Source organism: Eimeria necatrix, genomic scaffold, assembly GCF_000499385.1.
Source record: "Eimeria necatrix Houghton genomic scaffold, Enh_scaff313, whole genome shotgun sequence".
Lineage (NCBI taxonomy): Eukaryota > Apicomplexa > Conoidasida > Eucoccidiorida > Eimeriidae > Eimeria > Eimeria necatrix.
In genome coordinates this window covers 10,851-37,929 of record NW_013655305.1, presented here as the reverse complement: position 1 = coordinate 37,929, position 27,079 = coordinate 10,851, and the positions used below count along the sequence as shown (strand labels likewise).

General features: G+C 52.7%; 3 protein-coding genes across 3 annotated transcripts; 2 read left to right on the top strand and 1 right to left on the bottom strand.

Annotated features, from left to right (window-relative positions):
* Positions 1-1,597: 1,597 nt before the first annotated feature.
* Positions 1,598-2,408, bottom strand: ENH_00042320 (hypothetical protein; the record flags this gene model as incomplete). The annotated part of the gene is made up of 2 exons (XM_013585317.1): positions 1,598-2,129; positions 2,254-2,408. 2 exons carry the CDS (start codon positions 2,406-2,408, stop codon positions 1,598-1,600), a joined length of 687 nt encoding a protein of 228 aa, XP_013440771.1.
* Positions 2,409-2,801: 393 nt separating this feature from the next.
* Positions 2,802-3,110, top strand: ENH_00042310 (hypothetical protein; the record flags this gene model as incomplete). The annotated part of the gene is made up of 1 exon (XM_013585316.1): positions 2,802-3,110. One exon carries the CDS (start codon positions 2,802-2,804, stop codon positions 3,108-3,110), a length of 309 nt encoding a protein of 102 aa, XP_013440770.1.
* A 536-nt stretch (positions 3,111-3,646) lies between these two features.
* ENH_00042300 (hypothetical protein, conserved) lies at positions 3,647-21,799 on the top strand (the record flags this gene model as incomplete). Its single annotated transcript, XM_013585315.1, has 2 exons — positions 3,647-4,945; positions 21,761-21,799. The coding sequence occupies 2 exons, from the start codon at positions 3,647-3,649 to the stop codon at positions 21,797-21,799; spliced, it is 1,338 nt and encodes a 445-aa protein (XP_013440769.1).
* Positions 21,800-27,079: the final 5,280 nt, after the last annotated feature.

Sequence of the window (27,079 nt, the reverse complement as noted above, 5' to 3'; positions counted from 1 at the left end):
GCTGCTGCTGCTGCTGCTGCTGGTGTTGCTGCTGCTGCTGCTGCTGCTGCTGCTGCTGCTGCTGCTGCTGGTGATGGTGGTGGTGGTGAGGTGGAGTTGGAGTTGGATTTGTTTTTTGTTTTTTGGAAATTAATTTCAAAATATGAAAAAGCGAAAATGCGGCGAAGAGGTTTTGCTGCCGAGCAGCAGATTTGGCGCTGCGCTGCAGCGCATGCAGCCGCGCAGCAGCAGCGCGTTGCTGCAGCGCAGCAGCAGCAGCAACTTTGTCTATTTGCGTCGCTTCTTTTTATTTATTTATTTATTTTATTTATTTATTTTTTATTTTGTTTTATTTATTCTTTTTTAATTCGAATTTTGTCCAAGTCCTCACCGACAGACAAAAGCGCCTCGCCCCGAGGCTGTGCGCACCACCGCCGACACGGACTCTCCGGCTTTTTAGGGTTTAGGGTTTAGGGTTTAGGGTTTAGGGTTTGGGGTTTCAAACTGCTGCGAGACAAACTGCTTTCGTCCTTTAATCAAATTTAAATTGTTTTTATTTTATGCTTTTAATCAGCTCCCCAACGGGGGCCTCCAGGACTGCAGAGGAGGCCACTGGCCTGCCCACTGGCTGCTACAGACAGCTAGCTAGCTAGATAGCTAGCTAGCTAGATAGCTAGCTAGCTAGCTAGATAGCTAGCTAGCTAGCAGGGCAGCTAGCTACTGAGCCCTATTGGGGTGAACGCAGTCCCGAGGACTCTCTGGGCAGCCCTGTGGCTGCGGGCTTCACTGCAAGGATTCTCGGCCATAGCTAGCTGTAGCTAGCCACAGATAGCTATAGCTAGCCACGGCTAGCCACAGCTGGTCGCAGCTAGCCACAGCTAGCTACAGCTAGATATAGCTAGCCACAGGTAGCTACAGCTAGCTACAGCAGGACACAGCTAGACACAGCTAGACACAACTCACTGAGGCTAGCCACAAATGCCTGCGGCAAGCCGTAGCTAGCTGCGGCTGGTGAGGGGCACCTGAAGCTTACGCTGCAGCTAGCTGTGGCTAGCTGCAGCTAGCTGTGACCAGCTTCTTCAGCTGCTGCCCGCTGTAGCTAGCTGCAGCTAGCTAGCTGCAGCTAGCTGCAGCTAGCTGTGGGCTGCCGGACTTTGGCAGCAGCAGATGCAGCAGGATGTGCAGCAGAAGGCCGCAGTGTATGTGTGCTGTACGTACACCGCAAGACAGGGCCCCCCGGGTGCAGCATGCTTGGGGTGTACAGACAGCTTGCGTGCAAAACGCATGCATGCAAAAGTGCCTTTAAAAGTGCATTTTAATTGAATTTTTGTTTTAAAAAATATTCATTTGTGAGCATTTGAAGGCAAAAGTAAAAATAAAATTCACAAATGGACTTTCCGCCAGGTGTATGTACACCTGCGCGTGCGCAGGTGTACATACACCTGAACAGAAGGCAGCAAAAACAACGAAATGTCTTTTCCACTTTCTAAAATAAATACTTTTTCATTTTTTTAAATTAAAATTAAAATTAAATTTCTGTTTTTGCATGCGGCGAAAGCTTCTGCGTGAAATGGATGTTTGCCCATCCAGGTGTACGTACACCTCAACATGTGGCTGTTCATCGTCGAGTTTGTTGCTGCCTTGAACGCTGAGGACTTGCTGCTGCTGCTGCTGCTGCTGCTGCTGCTGCGTTTGCCGTTACCGTGACGGTTGCTGCTGCTGCTGCTGCTGCTGCGTTCGCCGTTACCGTGACGGTTGCTGCTGCTGCTGCTGCGGCGGCGTTCGCCGTTGCTGTGACGGTTGTTGCTGCTGCTGCTCCTAACGCTGCCGCTGCTGCTGCCGCTGCTGCTGCTGCTGCTGCTGCTGCAGCGTTTGCCGTTACTGGGACGGTTGCTGCTGCTGCTGCTGCTGCAGCGTTTGCTGTTACTGTGACGGTTGCTGCTGCTGCTGCTGCTGCTGCCGCAGCTTGTGTTAGTGCAGCAGCAGCTACGGCTCCTGTAGTTACAGCTGCATATATGGATGCTGCTGCTGCTGTTGCTGCAGTAGATGCTGCTGCAGCAATCTTTGCCGCTGCTGCTGCTGCTGCGCGAGCTGCTGTGCTGCAGATCAGGCACAGGGAGCTGCTGCAGCTGGCGCCTCTGTCGCCGCTGCTTCAAGATAAACCCTAAACCCTAAACCCTAAACCCTAAACCCTAAACCCTAAATCCGCGAGTTGAAAAAGGAGAACATTAAATCCCAAGTACGAAGTCTAAGCGGTGCTGCAGCAGCAGCAACTTTGCTAGTGTGGCTGCTTGCTTCAATTGTGAATCAAGAGCGGCAGCAACAGCAGCAGCAACAAGCCCAACAGCTGCTGCTGCAGCTGCTGGGCTTGTTGCTGCTGCTGCTGCTGCTGCTGCTGCTCTTGATTTTGCTGCTACTTCTGCAGCCATTTTAAGCAGCTTCAGCAAAATGAATGAAAACAAAAGTGCAGCAAGTAGAATCTGCTGCTGCTGCTGTCTAGGAGCAGCAGCTTCAGGTGTACAGACACCTCAAGTTAGCCATTCTCAGGCACTTTGCAGCTGCACTTTACATCCGTTGCTGCTGCTGCTGCCGGTCTTGCTGCTGCTGCTTTTGTTGCTGTTCACTCCTGCCGTCTCTGTTGCTGCTGCTGCAGCAGCTACTGCAGTAGCTTCTGCTGCAGCAGCTGCAGCAGCTGCTGCAGTTTCTGGCGCTGCAGCTTTGCTGAACAGCCGCATAATTATTACCTTTTTTTGGCCGCTGCAGCAGCAGCAATAACGGCAGCAGCAACAACGACAGCAAAGGCAACAGCAGCAGCAGCAGCAATGGCAACAGCAGCAGCAACACTAGCAGCAGAAATAGCCGAAGCAGCAGATCCAGTACCGTCAAATGCAGCAGCAGCGGCAGCAGCAGCGGCAGCAGCAGCGGCAGCAGCAACTGCAACGGCAGCAACAGCGGTAGCACAACCGCCAGTAAAGGTTGCAGCAGCAGCAGCAGCAGCAGCAGCAGCAGCCAGCAGCATCACCAGCAGCAACACGAGGAACAAGAGAAACACAAGCAGCAGCAGCAGCAGCAGCAACAGCAACAACAACAGGAGCAGCAGCAGCAGCAGCAGCAGCAGCAGCAGGATCTAACCAATGAATCAACGCTGGAGTTGTGGCGGTGCACAGCACGCCATGCCAGCCGCTGCTTGTGAGTTTAATTAAATTAAATTAAATTAAATTAAATTAAATTAAATTGAATTATTTTATTTTATTTTAATTCATTTTATTTATTTCTCGATTGCTCATTTCTGACTCCGCCTTCTCCCGCTGCAGCAGCTGCTGCTGCTGCGCTGCTGGGCTGGGGCCCCCCGGGGGCCCCGTTCCCCCTGGAAGAGCTGCAGCAGCAGCAGATATAGTTTTCTTTGATTTTGTTTGTGCTGCTGTTTCATTTTTGAATATATTTGTTTATATATCAGCTGGAGAGGCTTGTGGCTGCTGCGGCAGCCCAACTCAGCAGCAGCAGCGGCTGCAGCAGCTGCAGCAGCTGCAGCAGCAGCAGCAGCAGCAGCAGCAGCGGCCTCAGGGCCCCCCTCCCCGTCTTCCATGTGGTGCCCCCAAGTACCAGGAGCGCTGCTGCCGGCCCTCTCACCTGGCACCGATGAGGTGTCAGGGCCGCAGCAGCAAGAATGCAGCAGCAGCAGCAGCAGCAGCAGCAGCAGCTTGAGCGGCTGCTGCAGTTCGGAGGGTGTATAGAGGATCCGCAGCAGCAGCAGCAGCAGCAGCAGCAGCTGCCGCCTCCGGTCTTCGTCTCATGCCCCTCTCTCTACCAAACGCCGCCCCTCCACCTCCGCCCAGCAGCAGAGTCGCTGCTGCTGCTGCACTACCGCAGCGCTGCTGGATTGCTGCTGCTGCACATGCATGCAAAGGAAGCAGCAGCAGCAGCAGCAGCAGCAGCAGAAGCTCCAGCAGCAGGTGGATGGAGGTACTCTTTGGCCTACCTCGACGGCCTCAGCAGCGCAGCGGCGCTGCAGCAGGCGGAGGCCTGCGGCGGGTTTGCTGCAGCAGCAGCAGCAGCAGCAAGCGCCCCAGCAGCAGCAGCAGCAGCAGCAGCAGCAGTTGCAGCTGCTGCTGAGTCTCCCCTTCCCCTCTTCAGCGCAGCAACTTGGGTAGACGCGTGGCCGCTGCTGCAGCAGCACGCAGCACTGCAGCAGCGAAACCGGGAGTCGCTGCAGCTGGCGCTGCTGTTTGCTGCTCTGCTTCCGGGGGGCAAGCAGCAGCAGCAGCAGCAGCAGCAGCAGCAGCAGGACATGGGGCTGGTGCTGCGGCTGCTGGAGCTGCTGCTGCAGGGCGACAGCAGCTTCTGCTGCAGCGCCATCTGCTGCCTCTTGGCCAGCCAGCAGCAGCTGCTGCTGCGCTGCCGCAGCCTCATAGCGCAGCACTTGCTGCCGCTGCTGCTGGGGGCCCCCCGGCACTTGGGGGCCCCCAAGGCTGCGTGGCTGCTGCTGCAGCACGCCTACACATTGCATGCAACTCCCCCGCCTGCTGCTGCTGCTGCAGCAGCAAGGCTGCTGCAGCAGCAGCAGGCCCAGGCAGCAGCAGCAGCGGGAGGGGCGGCCAAGGGGGTCTCGGCGGAGGCGCTGCCAGCAGCAGCCACAGCAGCAGCAGCAGCAGCAGCAGCAGCAGCAGCAGCAGCAGCAGCAGCAGAAGACACTTCCCCCACAGCACACTGCCTCACCATTCTCAGGGTGCTGCGGCAGCAGCAAGAAGCAGCTCAGTTTCTTTCTGCGTCTCCTCAGTTTGCTGCTGCTGTTTTCCTGCTGTGTCTGCGGCTGCTGTCGGCAGCAGCAGCAGCAGGCAGCGTGCTGCTGCTGTGTCGGGAGGCCGAGCAGCTGCTGCTGCTGCTGTGGCGCAGCAGCAGCAGCAGGGCCTCCTGTTTGCTGCTGGGGGGGTCTCTTTTTGCTGCTGCTCTTGGGGACGTCAGCAGAGTGCGGCTTGTGAGGGAAGAGCTGTGGCCGCTGCTGCTGCTGCCTCCCAGTGCTGCTGCTGCTCTCCAACTCTTTGCTGCCAAGCGCAGCAGCAGCAGCAGCAGCAGCAGCAGCAGCAGCAGCGGTGACGACGGTCTGTGTGCTCGACACTACTGCTGGAGAGGCTGCTGCACGTTTGCTTCTGCTGCTAGTGCGGGGCGCGGCCGAAAATCAGCAGCAGCAGCAACTAGCAGCAGCAGCAGCAGCAGCAGCAGCAGCAGCAGCAGCAGCAGCAACAGCAGCGCGGGAGAGGCCCCCATGCTTGCATGGCTTATGTGCTGCCCTCCTTCTCCACGCCTTACTGAGCTGCTGCTGCCGCAGGAGCTGCTGCTGTCGCTGCAGCAGCTGCTGCAGCAGGAAACGTACCAGCAGCAGCGGCTGCTGCAGCAGCCAGGCTTGCTGCTACTGCAGACCGGCCGTGGGGCAAGTCTTGGCGGGCTTGCTGCTGCTGCTGCTGCTGCTGCGTCTCACTGCAGCAAGGAATTGCTGCTGCAGCGGGAGTGGTTCATCTCTCGCTGGCTGTCGACGGAGAGCCCACAAGCAGCAGCAGCAGCAGCAGCAGCAGCAGCAGCATCTACAGCAGCAGCAGCAGCAGCAGCTCGCGGATTGCAGTGCAGCAGAGCCCCCTGGCTCTCTTCCTTTATCGGGGATATCTCTTTTTATTTGCTGCTGCACTCTGCTGCAGTTTGCTGCCTCCCGCGCCGCCGGGGAAGTTCCCCTGAGGGGCCCCTCGCCCCGCAGCAGCAGCAGCAGCAGCAGCAGCAGCAGCAGCAGCAGCTGCTGCTGCAGCAGCAGCTGCAGCAAGACCAGCATAATGGCGAGGCGGAGGGCGACCCAGGGGCCCGAGACAAAGCCCTCAAGGCCAGCCCAAGAGCAGCAGCAACAGCAGCAGCAGCAGCAGCAGCAGCAGGCAGCCAGGCGCAGCTGTGCTGCGGGACGCTGCCCGTGCTGCAGCAGCTGCAGCAAACTGTGGAGCTGCTGCCAGAGCCCCACGCCTATTTGTGTCTGCTGACTCAGCGGGTGCAGCTGTGCATGCGGTGGCTGCTGTTTGCTGCTGCTGCTGCTCCGCTGCCTGCTGCTGCTGCTGCTGCTGCCTACCCCTGGTGCTGCAGCACGAAGCAGTGGCGCGACGCCACGCTGCAGCTGCTGCGCTCGCTGCAGCAGCAGCAGCAGCAGCAGCAGCAGCAGCAGCAGAAACTCAAGCGGATTGTTGTGGGCAGCAGCGCCTGCGCTGTCCCGCAGTGTTCTCCAGAATTCATAAGAGACGCTGTGCTGCTGCCGACGCTGCAGTTCGTGGCTCTCTTCAGCAGCAGCAGCAGCAGCAGCAGCAGCAGCAGCAGCAGCAGCGGGGCGGCTTTGGCTCAGGGGCTCGCAGGAAAGCCGCAGGGCGGCGCGTCTCCGCTTGAAGGCGCTGCTGCAGCAGCAGCAGCAGCAGCAGCAGCAGCAGCAGCAAGTGGAGGGGGAGTAGCTTCGCTTTTGCCGGTGGCAGTGCCGCTGCTGCAGCAGCTGCAGCAGGGACGCAACTGCAGCAGCAGCTGGGTGTCTTCGTTTGTGGACTTCTTGTCGCTGCTGCTGCAGCACTGGGCCCCTGCAGCAACTCCGCTGTTTGTTGCTTCTGTTGCTGCTGCCTTTGCTGCTGTTGCACTGCTGCAGCTGCTGCTGCATCCTCCCCAGCTGAAACTGGACTCTGCACAGATATCGGCGAAGGCGCGCGAGGCAGCAGCAGCAGCTGCTGCTGCTGCGGCAGACGCAGCAACATCCGATGCAGCAGCAGCAGCAGCAGCAGCAGCAGCAGCAGCAGCAGAGGCGACGCATACGCTGCGCAGCTGGTCTGTGTCCCTTTCTGTTTTCTTCAGCAGCAATTTAATTAACTGTCTCCTCCTAGAAAGGGGGGGGTTTGCCATTCGTGTCGGCTTCAGCAGCAGCAGCAGCAGCAGCAGCAGCAGCGGCAGCAGCAGCAACAGCAGCAGCAGCAGCAGCAGCGTGGGCCCTCTTCGGGTGTACATACACCCCGAGAAAAGCAGCTTGAAAGAAGGCTCTCAGAGGTTTCCTTTGTCTCCTTTGCTGACCAGTGCGCTGCTGCAGTCGCAGCTGCTGCTGCTGCTGCTGCTGCTGCAGCCGGAACGTTATGGGGCCCCCCTGCCAGGCAGGTTGGGGGCCCTCAGCAAAGACATACGGTTCTTGGCTGCTGCTGCTGCTGCTGCGGCTCCCCAGCAGCAGCAGCAGCAGCAGCAGGGCCATCCGCCGCAAAACCTGAAGAAACTGGAGCACCTTTCGCGGGAACAGCAGCAGCAGCAGCCACAACCACAGCAGCAGCAGCCGCAGCAGCAGCAACAGCAGCAGCAGCAAATGAGCCTGCTCGCGCTGCAGCAGCAACAGAGCTCCGCCCTAGGCCTGCCGGTAGGAGCAGCTCAAAGTGCGGGGCAAGGAGTCCTGCAGCAACAGCACATGCGGCAGCAGCAGCAGCAGCAGCAGCAGCAGCAGCAGCAGGACAAGTGTTACTCTGTGCCGCAGCACGAGAGTCTTGCTGCTGCTGCAGCTGCTGCTGTCGCTGCTGCGGCCCCAGTGGCTGCCATGCTGCCTCACCGCGAGCTGCTTGATTGGCTGCACGCCGGCAGCGCTGACTGCAGCAGCAGCAGCAGCAGCAGCAGCAGCAGCAGCAGCAGTGGGTTGCGCATTCACTGGGGGTCTCTCGAAGCACCTCCAACTCTCTTTGCAGCATCTAAGAATGCTGCTGCTGCTGCTGCTTTTTGCTGCTGCTGCGCCATCTCTGCCGCCACCTGCGTTGCGTGTGCCGGGCGAATGGGCAGAAGCAGCAACTGCAGCAGCAAGACCAACAGCAGCAGCAGCAGCAGCAGCAGCAGCAGCAGCAGCAGCAGCCGCGGGGATGACTTCGCAGCATCTGTAGGTCGCTACAAGGCAGTGTGGGAAGGCCTAGTTGCTGAAGCAAGCGCAGCAACCGCAGCAGCAGCAGCAGCAGCAGCAACCCCAGCAGCAGCAACCCCAGCAGCAGCAACCCCAGCAGCAGCAGCAACAGCAGCAGCAGCAGCACAGCTTTCTGGTTGCGGGCTTAAGGGCCCCATCAGAGGGCTCAAGGGTTTGTGGGTTGCGGAGCTGCTGCTGCGGCTGACGGGGGAGGAGCTGCAGCAGCAGCAGCAGCAACAGCAGCAGCAGCAGCAACCGAAGTCAGCTGCTGCTGCTGCTGCCATCGCAGCAGCGCTCTCGTCCTTGCTGGTGGACAGCCACGCAGGACAGCAGGCTGCTGCAGATGCTTGGGGAAGCAGCAAGAAGCGGAAAATCAGCAGCAGCAGCAGCAGCAGCAGCAGCAGCAACGGCAGCAGCAGCGACAGCAGCAGCAGCAGCAACAGCAACGCCTGGGACAGCCAGGTAGCTCCAGATGCAGCGCTGCTGCAGCTAGATGCCGACTCTTTGTGCGTCGGGGTGCTGCTGCTGCTGCTGCACTTGGGTGTTGCAAGCAGCAGCAGCAGCAGCAGCAGCAGCAGCAGCAGCTGCAGCTCGGAGACGCGAGAACCAGCAGCAGCAGCAGGTGCTGCTGCTGCTGCTGCTGGCTGCTGCCTGTTTGGGGAGGTGCTAGCCAGGCTTTCTCTCTGCACAGCAGAGCCAATAGGCTTATGTTTGCTGCAGCTGCTTGCTGCTGCTGCTGCTGCTGTTTCGCGAGATGGCTCAGGGCAAGCTGCAGCAGCACTGCCTGAAAGCGCAGCAGCAGCAGCAACAGCAGCAACAGCAGCAGCAGCAGCAAACAGCGTCGAACGGTGCAATGGCGCGCCTTTGGTTGGAAGTGGGTTATCTTCAGAGCGGAACTCAAGCAGCAGCAGCTGCAGCAACAGCAGCAAAGCCAGCAGAAGCAGCAGCAGCAGCAGCAGCAGCAGCTTGCAGTTCTCATCACTTCTTCTGGACCTGGTATTTGATTTGTGGCTGGCTTATGCGCGTGCAGCAGCAGCAAACCCGCTCACAGGGTGGGCAGTGCAGCAGCAGCAGCAGCAGCAGCAGCAGCAGCAGCAGCCGAAGCAGAATCAGCAGCAGCAGCAGCACCGCCTTCTGCAGGCACTGGTTGCTAGGGACATTGCAGCAGCAAAGCCTCGCATGCTTGCTGCTGCTGCTGCTGTTCTTCGGTATGAGGCCGGCATCGAGAACCCAAGCAGCAGCAGCAGCAGCAGCAGCAGCAGCAGCAGCAGCAACAGCAGCAGCAGCTGCTTTGCAGATGGCCCATCCCGTGGGAAGGTTCTTCATAGCTGCGCCAGAGACTCGAGTACTGCTGCTGCTGCTGCTGCTGCTGCTGCTGCTGCTGCTGCTGCTCCTGGAATGGGGCGCTGGCTGTCTCTGTTTGAGGTGTACATACACCCCAGCTTCTCCGGAGCAGCAGATGCTGCTCATTTTGCTGCACAGGTAAATTAATTAATTTTTCATTTTGTTTTTAGTCTTTTTTATGCCCCTTCGCTGCTTTTTGCTGCTGCTGCTGCTGCTGCTGCTGCTGCTGCTGCTGCTGCTGCTGCTGACTTGTCAGCACATATTTTCTTGGCTGCTTCTTTTTTATTCCGCCTTCTTTGCTGCTTCTCTTTTTTGCTTCCTTCTGTTGCTGCAGTCTGCTGCGCTGCCGCTTTGGCTTTGCTGCTGCATCTACAGCAGCAACGAGTTGCTGCAGCTGCTGCTGAGGACATCTCCCCTTCAGGCCCTTCAGTCAGCAGCAGCAGCAGCAGGCCTCTGCAGCAGCAGCAGCAGCAGCAGCACGACGAACGCAGCTGAGACCACTCGTCCTCCAGAGCAGCAGCAGCAGCAACAGCAGCAGCAGCAGCAGCAGCAGCAACAGCAGCAGCAGCAGCCCGCTGGTGGCTGCTACTTGGGTTGCGTGTCTTGTGTTGCAGGCCTTTCCAGCTGCTGCGCTGCTGCTCGCTGCTTGCTGCCTTTAGTGTCTGTTCTGTCTCCCGCCGCTTCCTTGCGGCAGCAGCAGCAGCAGCAGCAGCAGCAGCAGCAGCAGCAGCAGCAGCAGCCGGGCTTGTTCTTAGAGTTGCCTCCAAAGCGACTGCTGCTGCTGCGCCTTCGCCTTCCACGCGGGGAGTCAGCAGCAGCAGCAACAGCAGCAGCAGCAGCAACAGCAGCAGCAGCAGAGCTGCAGTGGCGCGGCTTCGTTCTGGGCTGGCGCCTCCTAGCGCGAGAGCTGCTGCTGCTGCCGAGTGCAGCAGCTGCTGCTGCTGCAGCGAAAGGCAGCCCGCTGCTGCAGCTGCCTGCAGCAGCACATCCCCTTGCTGCCACTCTGGCCTCTGCTGCTGCTGTTGCTTCTGCTGCTGCTGCTGCGCCTTGCGACATGCAGAGGCCCTGGGGGCCCCCTGGAGCCCCACACTGCCGCAGCAGCTGCAGCAGCTGCAGCAGCTGCAGCAACTGCAGCAACTGCAGCAACTGCAGCACAGATGCAAGCAGGGAATGGCTCGACATGTGGGGCGCAGTGCAGCATGGCTTCCATCCCGTTGTAGACCCTAGCAGCAGCAGCAGCAGCAGCAGCAGCAGCAGCGGTTCTCCTGCTGCACCTGCGCTGCTGCTGCTTCCGCTGCAGCTGCCACTGGAGACTCCTGCTGCTTGCTGCAGCGGGGGCTGGGCGCCTTCTGCTGCTCTATTGGGGGCCCTTGGAGAGCTTAGAGACGCAGCTTTACGGCTGCTGCTACGGCTGCCTGCAGCAGCAGCAGCAGCAGCTGCTGCTGCTGCTGCTGCAGCAGGCATGCAGCGAGAGATGATTTCGGGAGCCCAGCAGCAAGTGCTGCAGTGGGCCATTATAAACTTGGAGGCCGCCTTCGCCTGCTGCAGCGCAGCAGTGGAGAGGCAGCAGCAGCAGCAGCAGCAGCAGCAGCAACAGCAGCAGCTGCTGCTGCTTACGGCAGCTGTGGCTCTTCATGTGCCGCTGCATTGTTTGCTGCCGGCCCTGCTGCTGAGGGGCCCCCACCCTTTGCTGCTGGGGCCCCTTCTTTGGTTTATTTTGCTGCTGGGCCCCTTGGGGGCCTCGCTGCCGTGTCGGCGCGTGCTGCTGCAGCAGCAGAACAGCAGCAGCAGCAGCAGCAGCAGCAGCGCAGCAGAATGTGCATGCAGTGCTGCTGCTGCGTCTCCTGTGGAGAGCCTCATAGACAGCACTTGGGGCCTTTGTCTTCTTTGGTTTGAAAGGGCCCCCTGGCTGCTGCTGCATGCGCTTCGGTGTCTCAAGAGGAGACACAGCAGCAGCAGCAGCAGCAGCAGCAGCAGCGGCTTCCGGGCGAAGCAGCAGCAGCAGCAGCAAAGGCAGCAGCAGCAGCAGCATGTGTTCCCTGCAGCAACAGCCCTTCCAGGGGGCCCCCTGCCGTGGCGCGCTGTGCAGTAAGGCATTTGCAATAAATAAAAAAGATTAAATAAATAAAAATAAATAAAAATAAATAAAAATAAATAAAAACAAATAATAAACAAATGAAAATAAATAAAAATAGAAGCAAATAAAAAGAAATAGAAGCAAAGGGAGACCAACAGCAGCCAGGGAAGACTAATGGAGTCGTAGCTTAGCAGCAAAATCCCCCTGCAGCAGCAGCAGCAGCAGCAGCAGCAGCAGCAGCAGCAGCAGCAGCAGCAGGCGGCCAGTGTGCTGTCACCGCAGGTGTACGTACACCTGAAGATCTGCTGCGTCTGTTTGCAGGCTCAGTTTTAACTCTTTTGTAAAGCGCAGCAAAAGTTTAAATAACTTTATTCAGCTGCCCCCCATATTCGCCTTGAGGGGCCCCCCTGGGGGGCCCCGCCTGGGGGCCCCCCCAGGTGGGGGCCCCCCAGGTGGGGGCCCCCAAGGAGGGGGCCCCCCTCTTGCTGCCATTCTCTTTGGCTGAAGCATTTGCTCGGCTGCTCGAGGGCAGCTAATTGCTGCTGCTGCATCTTTATTTTGCTGCTTCCATTTATTCTTATCTGCAGCAGCAGTCCCAGGGGGGCCCCCGTGGGGCCCCCAATGGGGGCCCCCTATGGGGGCCCCTTGAGGTGGGGCCCCATAGGGGGGCCCCCGTGGGTGGGGCCCCCTTGAGGGGGCCCCTCTCACGGGGGTATAAGGGCAGCTCTGAGTGGCTACCTAGAGGGGGCCCCCTAAGGGTTTAATTTGGCCCCGAAGAGGGTCTAGGGGGTTCCTTTGGGGGCCCCCTTGGGGGCCCCAGAAGCGCTTTTAGAGACCCTAGTAGGGGCCCCCTTGGAGTCTTGGGGGCCCCTGGGGGGCCCCCTCGGGGCTCGTGAGGTCCGGGTGGGGCCCCGGGGCCCCTGGGGCCCCCAGGGGGCCCCCGTGTTTATAGGCTGGTGCCATGTGGGTAGGCTTTGCACGGGTTTGGCGTGCATTGCATTTTATCTGGGATTGATTTAACCATTTATTTATTATTTTAGCTTTATTTATTCTTTTATTATCTTTTTGTTCATTTATTTTCCTCTTTTGCGGGCTTTTGGTGGCTCCGCGTTTGCCCAGTGGGGGGGTGGGGCTCCCGAGGCTGCGGAGGGCAGCCCGAAGTGGCAGTTAAAAGTGGCAATTTTGTTATTTTCTGTGAATTAAAAATAAATATAATTCTTTATTTGTGAAATTAAATTAAAAAAAAGACCATTCAACACGTTTCGAGGGGCCACAGGCACACTCTGCTGCTGCTGCTGCTGCTGCTGCATGCGGCGGGAGTCGGTTGGCTCTGGGTTGTCTGCTGCTGCGCTGCTAGAAAGCGGGAAAAGGAATTAAATTAAATTTTATTATTTGATTTTCTTTATTAATTTGTATTTGCAAAAAAGAGGCGACAAGCAGCAGCAGCGCGCTGGCAGCAGCAGCAGCAGCAGCAGCAGCAACGGCGTGTAGCTTTCTTGAGGTGTCTGTACACCTCAGCTCTCGCGCTCTCGCGCAGTTCTCGCGGCATCTGCAGAACAAGCGAAAGATATTTATTTATTTTACTTTTATTTTTATTTTATTTCCCATTTGTTTATTCTCTAACTCGCGTAGACACAAGAGCTGCTGCCGGCGAAGCCAGCCAAGCCAGCCGCCAGGGGCCCCCAACTGAACACTAGGGGCCCCCAACTGAACCCTAGAAAACCAAACTGAACCCTAGGGGCCCCCCACTGCACCCTAGGGGCCCCCAACTGAACCCTAGGGGCCCCCAACTGTACCCTGGGGCCCCCCCGTTGCCTAAAACTTTCTAGGGGCCCCCAACAGCTAAACCCTAGGGCCCAAACAAATAAACCCTAGGGGCCCCCAACAGCTAAACCCTAGAGGCCCTCAACAGCTAAACCCTAGGGGCCCCCAGAAACTAAACCCTAGAGGCCCCCAGCTGCCAAACCCTAGGGGCCCCCAGCAGCTAAACCCTAGGGCCCAAACAACTAAACCCTAGGGGCCCCCAGCTACCAAACCCTAGGGGACCCCAGCTACTAAACCCTAGGGACCCCAGCTACTAAATAAACCCTAGGGGCCCCCAGGAGCTAAACCCTAGAGGCCCCCAGCAGCTAAACCCTAGGGGCCCCCAACAGCTAAACCCTAGGGCCCAAACAACTAAACCCTAGGGGACCCCATAAAGTAAACCCTAGGGGCCCCCATAAAGTAAACCCTAGGGTCCCCCATAAAGTAAACCCTAGGGGCCCCCATAAAGTAAACCCTAGGGGCCCCCTGTGGCTCGTTTGGAGAACAAAAGGGCCTCGGCTGCTGCGGCGATCGGGGCCGCGTCGGGGTTTAGGGTTTAGGGTTTAGGGTTTAGGGTTTAGGGTTTGGGAGATGCTGCAGCAAGAAGTGAACAGGAAAATTTGTCAGTTGACAAAAGTGATTTACAAACTGCACACTACGCAGGAAGACCACCAGGTGTACGTACAGCTGCTGGCCGACAAGTACGAACAGGAAATCGAAGAACTTGTTGCTGCAGCAAATGCCCAAATTGCTGCTGCTGCTGCAGCAGCTAGCCAAGCTGCAGCAGCCAGCGCCACGCAGGCCGTGAGCCCTCAGCGCCCCCCAGTCAGCAGCTAGCTAGCTAGCTAGCCACCTCGCTAGCTAGCTGGCTAGCTGGCTAGCTAGCTAGCTACCTCGCTCGCTGGCTAGCTCGGACTGGCTAGCTAGAAGCAGCAGCAGCAGCAGCAGCAGCAGCAACTGCAGCTCTTAGCAGCCTACGGAAGCAGATAAATAGTTGCATTCGCGGAATTCCCTTCAGACACACAAGAGAGATGGCTAGCTAGCTAGCTAGCTAGCTAAACAGGCAACTAGCGAAATGCGCAGCCAGCTAGCTAGCTAACTAATCAACTAGCTGGATAGTTAGTTAGCTAGCTAGCTAGCTGATCGGCTAGCTGGTTAGGCAGTTGGCTAGCTAGCTAGCTATCCAGGTAGCCAGTCAGCTAGCCAGCTAGCCAATCAGCTAGCCAGCCAGCTAGCCAGCCAGGTGGCTAAGTAGCCAGCTAGCTAGCTAGCTAGCTAGCTAATCAATCAGCTAGCTAGCCAGCTAGCTAGCTAGGTGGCTGTTCTGTGCTGCCTAATTGCGGGCGCCTCAGGAGCTGCTGGAGCTGAAGGAGAAGCTGGTGGCTGCTGCTGCTGCAGCAGAGAGAGAAGCAGCAGCAGCAAAAGCGGATTTGCTGCAGGACTACAAACTGAAGGAAGCAGCATGGCAGCAGGAGGCGCAGCAGCTGCGGAGTGAGCAGCAGAAGCTTTTGCTGCTGCTGCTGCAGTTTGCCTTTTTGCTGCTGCTTCTTTGCTTCTTCAGCAGCAAAAAGTTCTTTTGCTGCTTTTGCTGCACTAGAAGCTCCGAAGCAGCAGCACCTCAGCAGCACTTAAAGGGCAGTTAGCTACCCAGCTACCCACCTAGCAACCTAGCCAGCTAGCTAGCTAGCCATCTAGCTAGCTAGCCAGCTAGCTAGTTAGCTTGTTGGCTAGCTGGCTAGCAAGGAGGTTTCTTAGCTAGCTAGCTAGCCAGCTAGGAGGCTTCGTAGCCAGCTAGCTAGCTTTCTAGCCAGCTAGCTAGCTAGCTAGCTAGCTAGGTGGCTGGCTAGTTAGCTAGCTGGCGAGCAAGAGGTCCTTGTAGCTAGCTAGAGGGCTCTTTATCGAAGTGGCTAGTCAGCTAGCTAGCTGAGGGACTAGGGAGCTAGCTAGCTAGCAGCCAGCTAGCTAGCTAGCGAACAGCCAGCTAGCTAGCTAGCTAGATTGCATGCAGCTAGTTAGTCGTTCTGGGTACTTTTTGTTTTCTGTCGAGAATCCTGAACGGCTGCATTCTTGTGTTTGTGTCTTTGCTGCTGCTGCTGCTGCTGCTGCTGCTAGGCGAGTGGCAGCAGCAGCAGCAATCAGTTGCTGCTGCTGCTGCTGCGCTCCGCTGCGCGTGCACGGACTTCGAGGCCCTGCGGGTGTCTGTACAGCAGCAGCAGCAGCAAACGGAAGCAGCAAATGCGGCGCTGCAGCAGCAGCTGCGGGTGCTGCAGCAGGTAATTGCTGCTGCTTGTTTCAGCAGCATTAAATGATTTAAAATATATTTTAAATATATTTTAAAATATATTTTCTTTTAAATGTATTTCTTTTTAATTCCAAATGCTGGCAGCAGCTGCGTGCCCCACTTGCTGCTGCTTCCAGGAAGCAGAGCAGCTGCAGCGGGAGCGTCAGCAGCTGCAGCAGCAGCTGGCGGACGCTGCAGCAGACAACGAGGCAGCAGCAGCAGCAGCAGCAGCAGCAGCTGCTGCTGCTGCTGCCTCAGAGGCGCAGCAGCAAAACTCAAACAAGCAGACGCAAACACTAGCAGCAGAAGTGCAGCGGCTGCAGCAGCTGCGGCGGACAGAGCAGCAGAAACACCAAGAAGCAGCAGCCCTGCTGGAAAAACAGTATGCTGCTGCTGCTGCTGCTGCTGCTACTAATGCTAGTGCTGCTGCTGCTGCTGCTACTAATGCTAGTGCTGCTGCTGCTGCTAATGCTACTAATGCTAGTGCTGCTGCTGCTGCTAGTGCTGCTGCTAATGCTAACGCTAATGCCCCTGCTGCTGCTAACGCTGCTGCTGTTCCTGCGTTTGCTGCTGCTGCTAGTGCTGCTGCTGCTGCTGCTGCCGCTGCTGCTGCTGCTGGGCCGTTCTCTCTCCATTTTGCTGCGAGAAGGCTTTAGAGTGTAGCCAAAGTCTAAATAGCAGAGAGTAGCCTCTGCTGCTATTGCTGCTGCTGCTATTGCTGCTGCTGCTATTGCTGCTGCTGCTATTGCTGCTGCTGCTATTGCTGCTGCTGCTGCTGCAGGCTGCGAGAGGCGGCGGAGAGAGCAGAAGCTGCTGAGCAGCAAACAGCAGCAGCAAAAAAGGAAACAGCTGAAGCACTCGAAAGGCTTACACAAATGCAGGTGAGGCCAGCAGCAGCAGCAACAGCAGCAGCAGCAACAGCAGCAGCAGCAACAGCAGCAGCAGCACAGCACCCGCAACAACAGCAACAGCAGCAACAGCAACATCAGAAGCAGCAGCAGCAGCAGTGGGGGCCCCTCATGCCATTTTCGCCTCCCAACAAGCAGAGGTTAGGGTTTAGCTCTAGGGTTTAGGGTTTAGGGTTTAGGTTTAGGGTTTAGGGTTTTCCTCGCTGTTTCTCAGGCAGAAAGGACCGAAAGAGAGCAAGAATATGCAAAGAACAGAGAAGAAATAAAACGAATGCAGCAAGACCTGAACAAACTTCAAACGTACACAAACCCTAAACCCTAAACCCTAAACCCTAAACCCTAGCCAGCGCTCCACAGCACAAAGACGCCTCCAGCGGCTCGCTTTAATCGCTAGGGTTTAGGGTTTAGGGTTTAGGGTTTAGGGTTTGCGCGCAGGGCGCTTGCTGCTGCTGAGGAAAAGGGAGAAGCAGCAGCAGAAGGGCTGCTGAGCGAGCGCGAGCTGCGCTGTGCTGCTGCTGAGGGTTTTAATAAATTAATTGGGAAGTTGGAAAGCGAGGGTTTGGAGAAGGAGCAGCAGCTCCAAACCCTAATTCACAAGTGCAACGCCATGCAAGGTCCCTAAACCCTAAACCCTAAACCCTAAACCCTAAACCCTAAGCCCTAAACCCTTCGGAAACCGCCTCGCACAGGAACCTCCCTGACGCCCAGAAACAAACACTCATTCGGCGACAGAGCCCCTACAGATTAGGGACTTAGGGTTTAGGGTTTAGGGTTTAGGGTTTAGGGTTTAGGGTTTAGCTGTTTTCCTTGTTTTGCGTCTGCGGGCCTGCTGCTTATTCAGCTGCTGAGCAAATAAGAGATAAAGTGAAAAAAGTGGAATTAATAATTAAATGAAATTAAATTAATTAAATTATTAATTTAAATTAATTTAAATTAATTTAAATTAATTTAAATTAATAACTACAGATTAGGGACTTAGGGTTTAGGGTTTAGGGTTTAGGGTTTAGGGTTTAGGGTTTAGCTGTTTTCCTTGTTTTGCGTCTGCGGGCCTGCTGCTTATTCAGCTGCTGAGCAAATAAGAGATAAAGTGAAAAAAGTGGAATTAATAATTAAATGAAATTAAATTAATTAAATTATTAATTTAAATTAATTTAAATTAATTTAAATTAATTTAAATTAATTTAAATTAATTTATTTTATTTTTATTTTTTTCATTTAGGGCTGCTGGAAGCAGCAGCTTTGAGCAGCGCCGAAAGACAAAAAAAGACTGAAGAGAAGTTCGAGGGTTTGCTGCAGCAGCAGCAGCAGCAGCTGCAGCAGGCCCAAACCCTCGCGCAGGACCTGCAGCGCGAGGTAAACCCCAAACCCTAAACCCTAAACCCTAAACCCTAAACCCTAAACCCTAGTCAACGCGCCTGTTATGACTGCGATTTCTCGCAGCTCCAAGACGCAAAAAATGCAGAAAAAGAAGCAAAGGAAAAAGAGGAGATGTGCAGAAGCAAGCTGCTGGAAGTTGTGAGACTCAAGGGTTTAGGGTTTAGGGTTTAGGGTTTAGGGTTTAGGGTTTAGTGACGGCATGCAAAGATTCAAGAGGGGTGAAACCCGCCCGTGGGTCGAACAGCGCAGATGCTAACGTGGAGACTGATGCTTAGGGATTAGGGTTTAGAGTTTAGGGTTTAGGGTTAAGGGTTTAGGGTTTAGGGTTTACGATTTAGGGTTTAGGGTTTAGGGTTTGGGGTTTGCAGGAAAGCCGGCTTGAAGGCCGCATGGAAGAAATGATGGCTTCGGCTAAGAGAGCAGCAGCAGAAAAAGAAGCACAAAGTGCTTCGGCCCTAAGCAAGGTGCTGCTAAACCCTAAACCCTAAACCCTAAACCCTAAACCCTAAACCCTAAACCCTAAACCCTAAACGCTAAACTCTAGCCCTAAACCTTAAACCCTTAATCCTTTTCAGCAAGCAGCAGCAGAAGAAGCGCAAAGTGCCACGGCACTAAGCAAGGCGCCTCTAAACCCTAAACCCTAAACCCTAAACCCTAAACGCTAAATCCTAGCCCTACACCCCAAACCCTAAACCCTAAACCCTAAACCCTAAACCCTTGTGAAGCCCTGCTGTTTGAGGCGCAGCTCAAAGAACGGCTGGAAGAGGCAGAGGCCCAGCGCCTCAAGAATTCGCTTCTGGTGGAAACGCTCAAAACGCACGCAAACCCTAAACCCTAAACCCTAAACCCTAAACCCTAAGCTCTAACAACCAAACTCTAATACGAAGCACTCCGAGATTCGTTTCCTCCTAAAACCGCTAACTAGTGTTTAAAACCCAGTCTGGGAGTTCAAGGGCTTATAATTAAGGGCAGGGGCTGAGGATTTAGGGTTTAGGGTTTAGGGTTTAGGGTTTAGGGTTTCTTGTGCGCTGCAGAAAAATGGAAGCCGCTGCTGCAGCTGCGCAGCAGTTGGAAGCAAAATTAAACGAAAAAGAAAAAGAAATTAAAGAAGCAAAAGATGAATTGAAAGCCATTGAGCGCGCAAAAGAAGAACAGCAGCAGCAACAGCAGCAGCAGCAGCAGCAGAAATAGGAAAATGCAAACAAACTAAATAATTTTATTAGTTCTTTTGCTTGTGGCTACAGGAAAGCGCCAGCCGCGTGAAGCATTTGCTGCTGCAGCTGCAGCAGCAGCAGCAACAAACAGCAGCACTGCAGCAGCAAAACAGCAACTTGAAAATGCGCTTCGAAAAAGAGGCCCAAGAAGCTTGGGGAACAGAGCAAACCCTCAGGCTGCAGCTGCAGCAGCAGCAGCAGCAGCAGCAGCAAACAAAAGCCAAATATGAGGAGCTGCTCAGCAATTTTAACACGCTTCAGCAGCAGGTCACGCGCTAGTTGCTGCTGCTGCTGCTGCTGCTGCTGCTGCTGCCACTGCTGCTGCTGCTGCTGCGGCTAGCAGTAGGTCAAAGCAAGCAGCACGATCTGATGCTGTGCGGCAGTGCAACCCACGTTGAGTCCTGCTGCTGCTGCTGCTGCTGCTGCTGCTGCTGCTGCTGCTGCTGTTGCTGCTGCAGGAGGAAGCGCTCCAGCAAGAGCTGAGCAGCCTGAGGACTCAGCTTGCTGCTGAAGAAGAGAAAGCAGCAGCAGCAGCAGCAAATCTGCAGCAGCAGCTCGAGAGACAGAAGACAGCACTCGAGGAAGAAAAGCAGCAGGCTCTTGCTGCTGCTGCTGCTGCTGCTGCAGCAGCAGCAGCAGACGAACAAGCAGCACTGAAGCTGCAGCATGAGGAAGCACTCAAAGAGGCGCAGCAAACAAAAGAAAACGAAAAGAAAGCCCTTAAGGCTGAGCTGCTGGCTTGCCACACAGCGCAGGTCTTAAACCCTAAACCCTAAACCCTAAACCCTAAACCCTAAACCCTAAACCCTAAGCCCTAGACCCTAAAGCGTAGACCCTCAAACAAAAGCCACACATCCTTTTAACTCGCTGCGCTGTTGACTCAAACCCTAGCCTAGACCCTAAACCCTAAACCCTAAACCCTATTCGGTAAGCCCCATTCCCTAAACCCTAAACCCTAAACCCTAAACCCTGGTCTTTTTCTTTGCTCTGCTGCAGCTGCAAGCTGTGCTGTGCAACCACCGATCGCAGCAGCAAGAAATAGAAGAAAAGGGGAGAAGAGCAGCAGCAGCAATTGAGGAGAGGATGGCAGCAGAAGCAGCAGCAGCAGCAGCAGCAGCAGCAGCAGAGCTCAAAGCAGCGACAGATCGGGCCGCTGAGCTGCAGCAGCAACTTAAAACCACCCAAGAGGTTAAACCAAAACCCTAAACCCTAAACCCTAAACCCTAAACCCTAAACCCTATACCCTAAACGCAGCCGTAATGCCCAAACCCCAAACCCTAAACCCTAAACCCTAAACCCTAAACCCTGGCTGCTTCGGCGCGTTTAGGAAATGGAGAAAAGCCAGGAAGAGGTGCAGCAGCTGCTGGGGGCCTTGGCAGCAGCAGAAGACCGCGAGCGGTTTGCTGCTGCTGCTCTCGCAGCAGCAGCAGAAAGACACAAAGAAGAATCCGAAGAAAAAGAAAAAGAAATAAAACAAAGAGAAAACGCAATGGAGCTTCTCATGCAGCTCAACCAGCAAGCATTGCAGGTGCAGCAGCAGCAGCAGCAGCAGCAGCAGCTGCTGCTGCTGCAGCAAGCGCAGCAGCAGCAGCAGCAGCAGCAGCAGCAGTTTCTGCTGCTGCAGGAAATGCAGCAGCAGCGGTTGCGTAGTTGCAGCGCTACTCTAGGCAATGAGACTACCATGAATAGACCTGCTGAATCCCTTTGGCCGAGGGTTTAGGGTTTTTAGGGTTTAGGGTTTAGGGTTTAGGGTTTGGGTGCGTGTGTCCGTTTTGCTGCAGAGGCAGCACGAGGCAGCAGCAGCAGAAGCGGAGAAGGAGCACCAAGCAGCAACAGAGCTGCTGCAGCTGCAGCTGCAGCAGCTAAAAGAAAAAATTGATAAGCAGCAGAAGTTAATCAGCAACAGAGAAGCTAGACAAGAAGATGTAGAAGCAATACAAACCCTCCAAAAGTCGCTCAAGGAATCTAACGTAAACGAGGGTTTAGGGTTTAGGGTTTAGGGTTTAGGGTTTGGGATTCAGGGTCTAGGGTTTAGGTTTGGGATTTAGGGTCTAGGGTTTAGGGCTTATGGTTTAGGGTTTAGGGCTCAAAGACACGCTGCAGCAGAGCACGCGGGGGAACAAGTAGGAGTCTGGGATGTTGCTGCTAGATATAGGGTTTAGGGTTTAGGGTTTGGCATTCAGGGTTTAGGGTTTAGGGTTTAGGGTTTGCGTTTAGGCCGTCCTTGCTCACCGGGAAGAGCAAATTCGTCGCCTCAAGTTGGAGCTGATAACCCAGTGAGCGTTTTGAAGCGGTTTAGAGTTTAGGGTTTAGGGTTTAGGGTTTAGGGTTTAGGGTTTAGGGTTTAGGGTTTAGGGTTTGCGCGCAGGGACCGCAACTACAACAAAGTGTTTAAAGCTGCGCCCACCCCTGGAGTGCTAAACCCTTTGCTGAGCAGCAAAGCGAAAAGGAGCAGCAGCTCTTCTTTGCAGTTTTCAGAAAAGGGTTTGTTTGTTTTAATTCTTTTTTAATTCTTGATTTGAATTAAAAAGAAGTATAATTAGACTTTCCATTCAATCGCATGCATGCGTTTTAATCAAAAGTCTAAAAGTGGAAAAATGAATTTCCAAAAATGTGAAAAATTGGTTTCAGGGGCACCGTGGGGTGTACGTACACCTCAAAAAGTGGAAATGAACATTTTTGGAAAACGCATTTTCACTCAAAGCATTTATAAAAGTTTTTATTTTCCATTAAAAGACATTTTGGCTAAAAGTAGAAAAAGAAATATAAATTAAAAGTGAAAAGTCTTTTCCTCTTTTCTGTTTTCGACCTGCAGGCAAAGACGCGTCGCCTGAAGTGTCTGTACAGCTCAGCCCCATGGCTTCTTCCCTCAGGCTGTCCCCATGAAGTCTTCATTAATATAAATAAACAAATAAATAAATAAATAAATAAATAAATAAATAAATAAATAAATAAATAAATAAATAAATAAAGCTGAAATAAAACAAAAAGCAACTCCTTTCTCGCAATTCCCGTCTTCTCCCTAAATGCTGAATTGCTGGGTGGCCCTGAGGTGTATGTACACCCCAACGCTCCACTGAAGTTCCTTTTTTTTGTCCTCAAAACCGAAAATGAAAATCTTTGAATTTGCATGCAAGTGGCTATGCACATGAGTCTAATATATACATCTACATACATGTATATATATATATATATATACATATATATATATATATATATATATATATATATACGTATATACATATATATATGTATATATATATATATACATATATATATACATATATATATATATATGCATTCTACCGATTAGTAAACATAAATGAACACATTCGCATTATATAAATATATTTAGTTCATGAACTTCAAATGATTGAAATATAAATATATTTAGTTCATGAACTTCAAATGATTGAAATATAAATATATTTACTTCATGAACTTCAAATGATTGCAATGAGAAGATTTCTCTTAGTGATGTTCTCCGCGTCTTTGCATGCACTTGCGGTGTACGTACACCTCAGCCCCCCAGAATTTCTCTTAGAATTTATTTTCATTTGGAGTGTACAGACACCTGGAGGTGCGCATACACCCCAACTCTCCTCCCGAATTGCTCCTTTAACTTTCCTTTTCTTTCATTTCTTTTATTCATCACTCCAGCCAAAGCCACTTACGCAGCTCCAATTGCAGCTAGCTAGCTGGAGAGCTAGCTAGCTAGTTAGCTAGCTAAATGCGGGCAGCCAGCTAGCTAGATAGCTGGTACCCCACCTACTCGTTTAGTTAATGTGCGGCGAACGTTTCTCCTCTTTCTTTAATTTAGCTAGCTAGCCAGCTAGCCAGCTAGCTAGCCAGCTAGCCAGCTAGCTAGCCAGCTAGCTAGCTAGCCAGCTAGCTAGCTAGCTAGCCAAACGACTTAGGCCTTCTCATTTGCGCTGCGGTGTCTGTACACCTCGAGGAAAACGCGTAGCAGCTAGCTAGCTGCATCGAAGTAGAGCTAGTTAGCTAGCCATGCAGCTAGCTAGCTACATCTATACAGATTTGGTTAGCAGCTAGCTAGCTAGCCAGCCACCTGAGTGGCTGTATATACACTTAGCCAGCTATCTCTCTATTGATCTCTCTGGCTAGCTAGCTAGCTACCTAGCTAGCTAGCTATCTAGCTAACTAGTTAGCTAGCTACCTAGCTAGCTAGCTATCTAGCTAACTAGTTAGCTAGCTACCTAGCTAGCTAGCTAACTAGCTAGAAAGATAGGTAAACAAAAGAGGCTAAAAGGCAAGAGCTAGCTGCTGCTGCAGCGGCAAAAAATTGCTGCTGCAGCAGTGTACAGACACCTCGCCGTCGTCGTAAACCTAAACCCTAAACCCTAAACCCTAAACCCTAAACCCTAGTCCCTAAACCCTGGCTTGTCCGATTTATTTTTTCTGAGTTGCTCAACCGAAGGAGGAGCCACAGAAATGAGACAAGAGAGAAAGATTTGGATCAATAATTAGATTCCAAAAAGAAACAAATCAAACCCCCAAACCCTAAACCCTAAACCCTAAACCCTCGCTGGCCCTCAAGAACCCCAGGAAGCGGTGAAGTCCAAAACGCGGCATCTGCGAGGCGAAAGCAGCAAAAGAAATGGCATTAATTAAGAGCAGCAAATTAAAATTAAGAATTATTTTAATTTTTAATTCTTTATTTCTTTTTTTAATTCAAAATGATGAAAAGAAAATGCAAATTCATCTTCCTCACTAGGTGCACAATCTGGGGTGTACGTACACCTCAGCTTTCGCCGCCTTCGCGCGCCGAGTCCATTTGGCAAATCTCCGAAGCTTTATTTCATTTTATTTAATTAAATGTTTATATTTTAATTTAAATTTAATTATTTCATTCATTTGGACTTCAATTTATTTATTTTTCTTTTTATTTCCTCTCACTCGCCGTCCGCCGTGCCGGTGATGCAGGAGAAGCTGAACGGCGAAGCAGCAATTGCACACACGCACCTGCAGCAGCAGCAGCAGCAGCAGCAGCGGCAGCAGCAGCAGCAGCAGCAGCAGCAGCAGCAGATTGGCTTTCAATGTAGAGGGAGTGAGGCACAGAAGCAGCAGCAAAATACTTCACTGAAAGGCAGCCACAGAGAAGCAAATAACAAACAAAAAAGACAGCAATTTGTGATTAATAATAAATGATTAATGAAAAGCAAACAATAATAAATGATTAATAACAAAGAAATAATATTATTAATATCAATTATTGGAATTAATTACTAATAATTAGTTATTAATGATTAATTATAAATAATTAATTATTAATAATTCGTAAGTGAAAGACTTAAAGAAATAATTAAATAAATCAAAACAAAAACAGAGAGGCAGCTGAAGCTCCTAGCTAGCGCAGCAGACGAAAAGACACCAATGCTGCTAGCTAGCTAGCCAGCTAGCTAGCTAGCTAGCTAGCCAGCTAGCTAGCTAGCTAGCTAGCCAGCTAGCTAGCTATCCAGCTAGCTAGCTAGCTAGCTAGCTAGTAATATCTCACTGCTGCTGCCCCTGTCTTTGAGGGTGAGGGTCAACAAAAGAAGAAATGGCAGCTCCCGTTAAAGAATTAAACAGACGCAGGGGGCCACCAGCCTCTGCAGCAGCAGCAGCAGCAGCAGCAGCAGCAGCAGCAGCAGGTTGTTTGTTCAAGCATGTACAGCAGCAGCAGCAGCAGCAGCAGCTGCTGCTGCTGCTGCTGCTGCTGCAGATGAGACGCTGCTAGCAGCAGGAGAGACGCAAAGGTGACGCAGCCAACGGCAAGCTGCTGCTGCTGCAGCAGCCATTTGAAGACTAAACAGATATAAATTAACATTAAGATTTTATTTATTTTTGATTATTTATTTAATTTAGAGATTTAAAAGTTTTAATTAAACTTAAAATTCATTTTATTTTCAATTATTTATTTCTTCAAGGCTTCCCACCTGCCCCTGACACCGAAGCTATAAAAGCCTCCGTTTGCAAAAAGACAGAAACTGCGCGGCGGTCCCGCCGAGACCCGCTGTGGATGGCCAGCAGCTGCAGCAGCAGCAGCAGCAGCAGCAGCAGCAGCAGCAGCAGCAGCAGCAGAATCGCACCCACAGCAGCAGCAGCAGCAGAACCGCACCCACAGCAGCAGCAAATATGGCAAAACATGCAAGAAAAAACACCTCTCATTACTTTATGGTTTAATTGTTTATTCTTTTATTAATTTCATTTGGCCAGCAGCTGCAGCAGCAGCAGCAGCAGCAGAACCGCATCCACAGCAGCAGCAGCAGCAGCAGCTGCTGCTGCTGCTGTGGGTGTGCAGCAGCAGCAGCAGCAGCTGCTGCTGCTGCTTAAATGTTTTCTTTGCGCAGTTTGTCTGCTGCTGCGCAACTTGGGGTGTATGTACACTGCGCCCGTTGCACTCCCAGCCGCCCGAAACACCGCCAGCAGTCTCAAATTTGAATCTTCAGTTCTTTTATTTATAATTAATTTATTAATTCATTAAATTAAATTAATTTTTAATTTAATTTGTTTGTTTTTTCCCCGTCTTTTTGTTTGTGCTGCTCTAAATCACCTGCTGGCCTTTCCGCACATCCCAAATGCGCGAGTGGCCGTCGAAGCCGCAGGAAAGGAGAAACCTGAAACCGGAGAGCAAAGGAACAATTAATTAATTAAAAATAAATAAATAAATAAATAAATAAATAAATAAATAAATAAATAAATAAATAAATAAATAAATAAATAAAATGCGTGTAGTGTTGTGTCAAAGACTAAAAATCTCAGAATCTTGGCGAGCTGCCTGTACACCCGAGCTGCCTATACACCCCAACTGCCTATACACCCGAGCTGCCTATACACCTCAGCACTTTCTTACCTTCCTGATCGCGACCACATGAGAGAAGTCACTGGCATTCCGCTGCGCGAGAAGAGACGCAGCACACACCCCAAACCCTAAACCCTAAACCCTAAACCCTAAACCCTAAACCCTAAACCCTAGACGCCACCGCTTCCTCACTTGTGGGCGTCTGGAATTCGGTTCACCAGCATCCCTGTCACGCCGTCAAAGAACTGTACAGACACCGCACACGCAGCAGCAAGCAGCAGCAGCAGCAGCATGAGCAGCAGCAGCGGCATGAGCAGCAGCAGCACGCGCAGTAGCAGCAGCAGCAAGGGAGCAACAGCAGCGCGAACATGAGCAGCAGCAGCAGCAGCAGCAGCAAAAGACTGTCAGGCTGCGCATGCTTCTGTCTGCATTGGTATAAACAACGCGCAAACAAACACCAAACTAACTAAATTAAATCAAACTAAATTAAATTAAATTAAATTAAATTAAATTAAATTAATTAATTAAACAATTTCAAACTCCCACATGAATGCTGCCATCTTCGCTGGCCACAGCCACAACAGTTCCGTCTTGGCTGGGTTTGATATCCGTGAGGGGCCCCCTGAGGGCCGCGAAAACCCTCAGGGTATTTAAATCATAAAGACGAACTATTGGGTGGCTGCTGCCGACATAAAGGAATTCTCCACAAGGGTGTGGGGCCGTGACAGTAATGGGGTAAACATCTCGCAAAGTTGCTGCAGCACAACGCGCAGCAAGCTGCTGCTGCTGCTGCTGCTGCTGCTGCTGCTGCTGCAGCTGCGGGAACTGCTGCAGCAACTGCGTGCTGCAGAGAACACGATGCAGACACGGCTTTGCGACTCCGCGGCTGCACGCTTGACGCCTCACAGTCTAGGGTTTAGCGTTTAGGGTTTAGGGTTTAGGGTTTAGGGTTTAGGGTTTGAGGGGTGAGGGTTTGCATGCATGGTCCCGGGGCGCTCTTTTGTGGTAAACGGGAGCCTCAGCTGGAAATAGTGATAAAGTCATTTGCAAAATAAATAAAAAGAAATAAATTAAAACAAATTAAAATGAGTTAAAATGAATTAAAATGAATTAAAATAAATTAAAATGAATTAAAATAAATTAAAATGAATTAAAACAAATTAAAATGAATTAAAACAAATTAAAATGAATTAAAACAAATTAAAATGAATTAAAATAAATTAAAATAAATTAAAATGAATTATAAATAAACAGACCCACTTTGCTTCTGTGCACGTGCATTTGAACCAACTACAATTTACGCAGCAGCTATAAGCACTGCAGCAGCAGCAGCAGCAGCAGCTGCTGCTGCTGCTGCAGCAGCA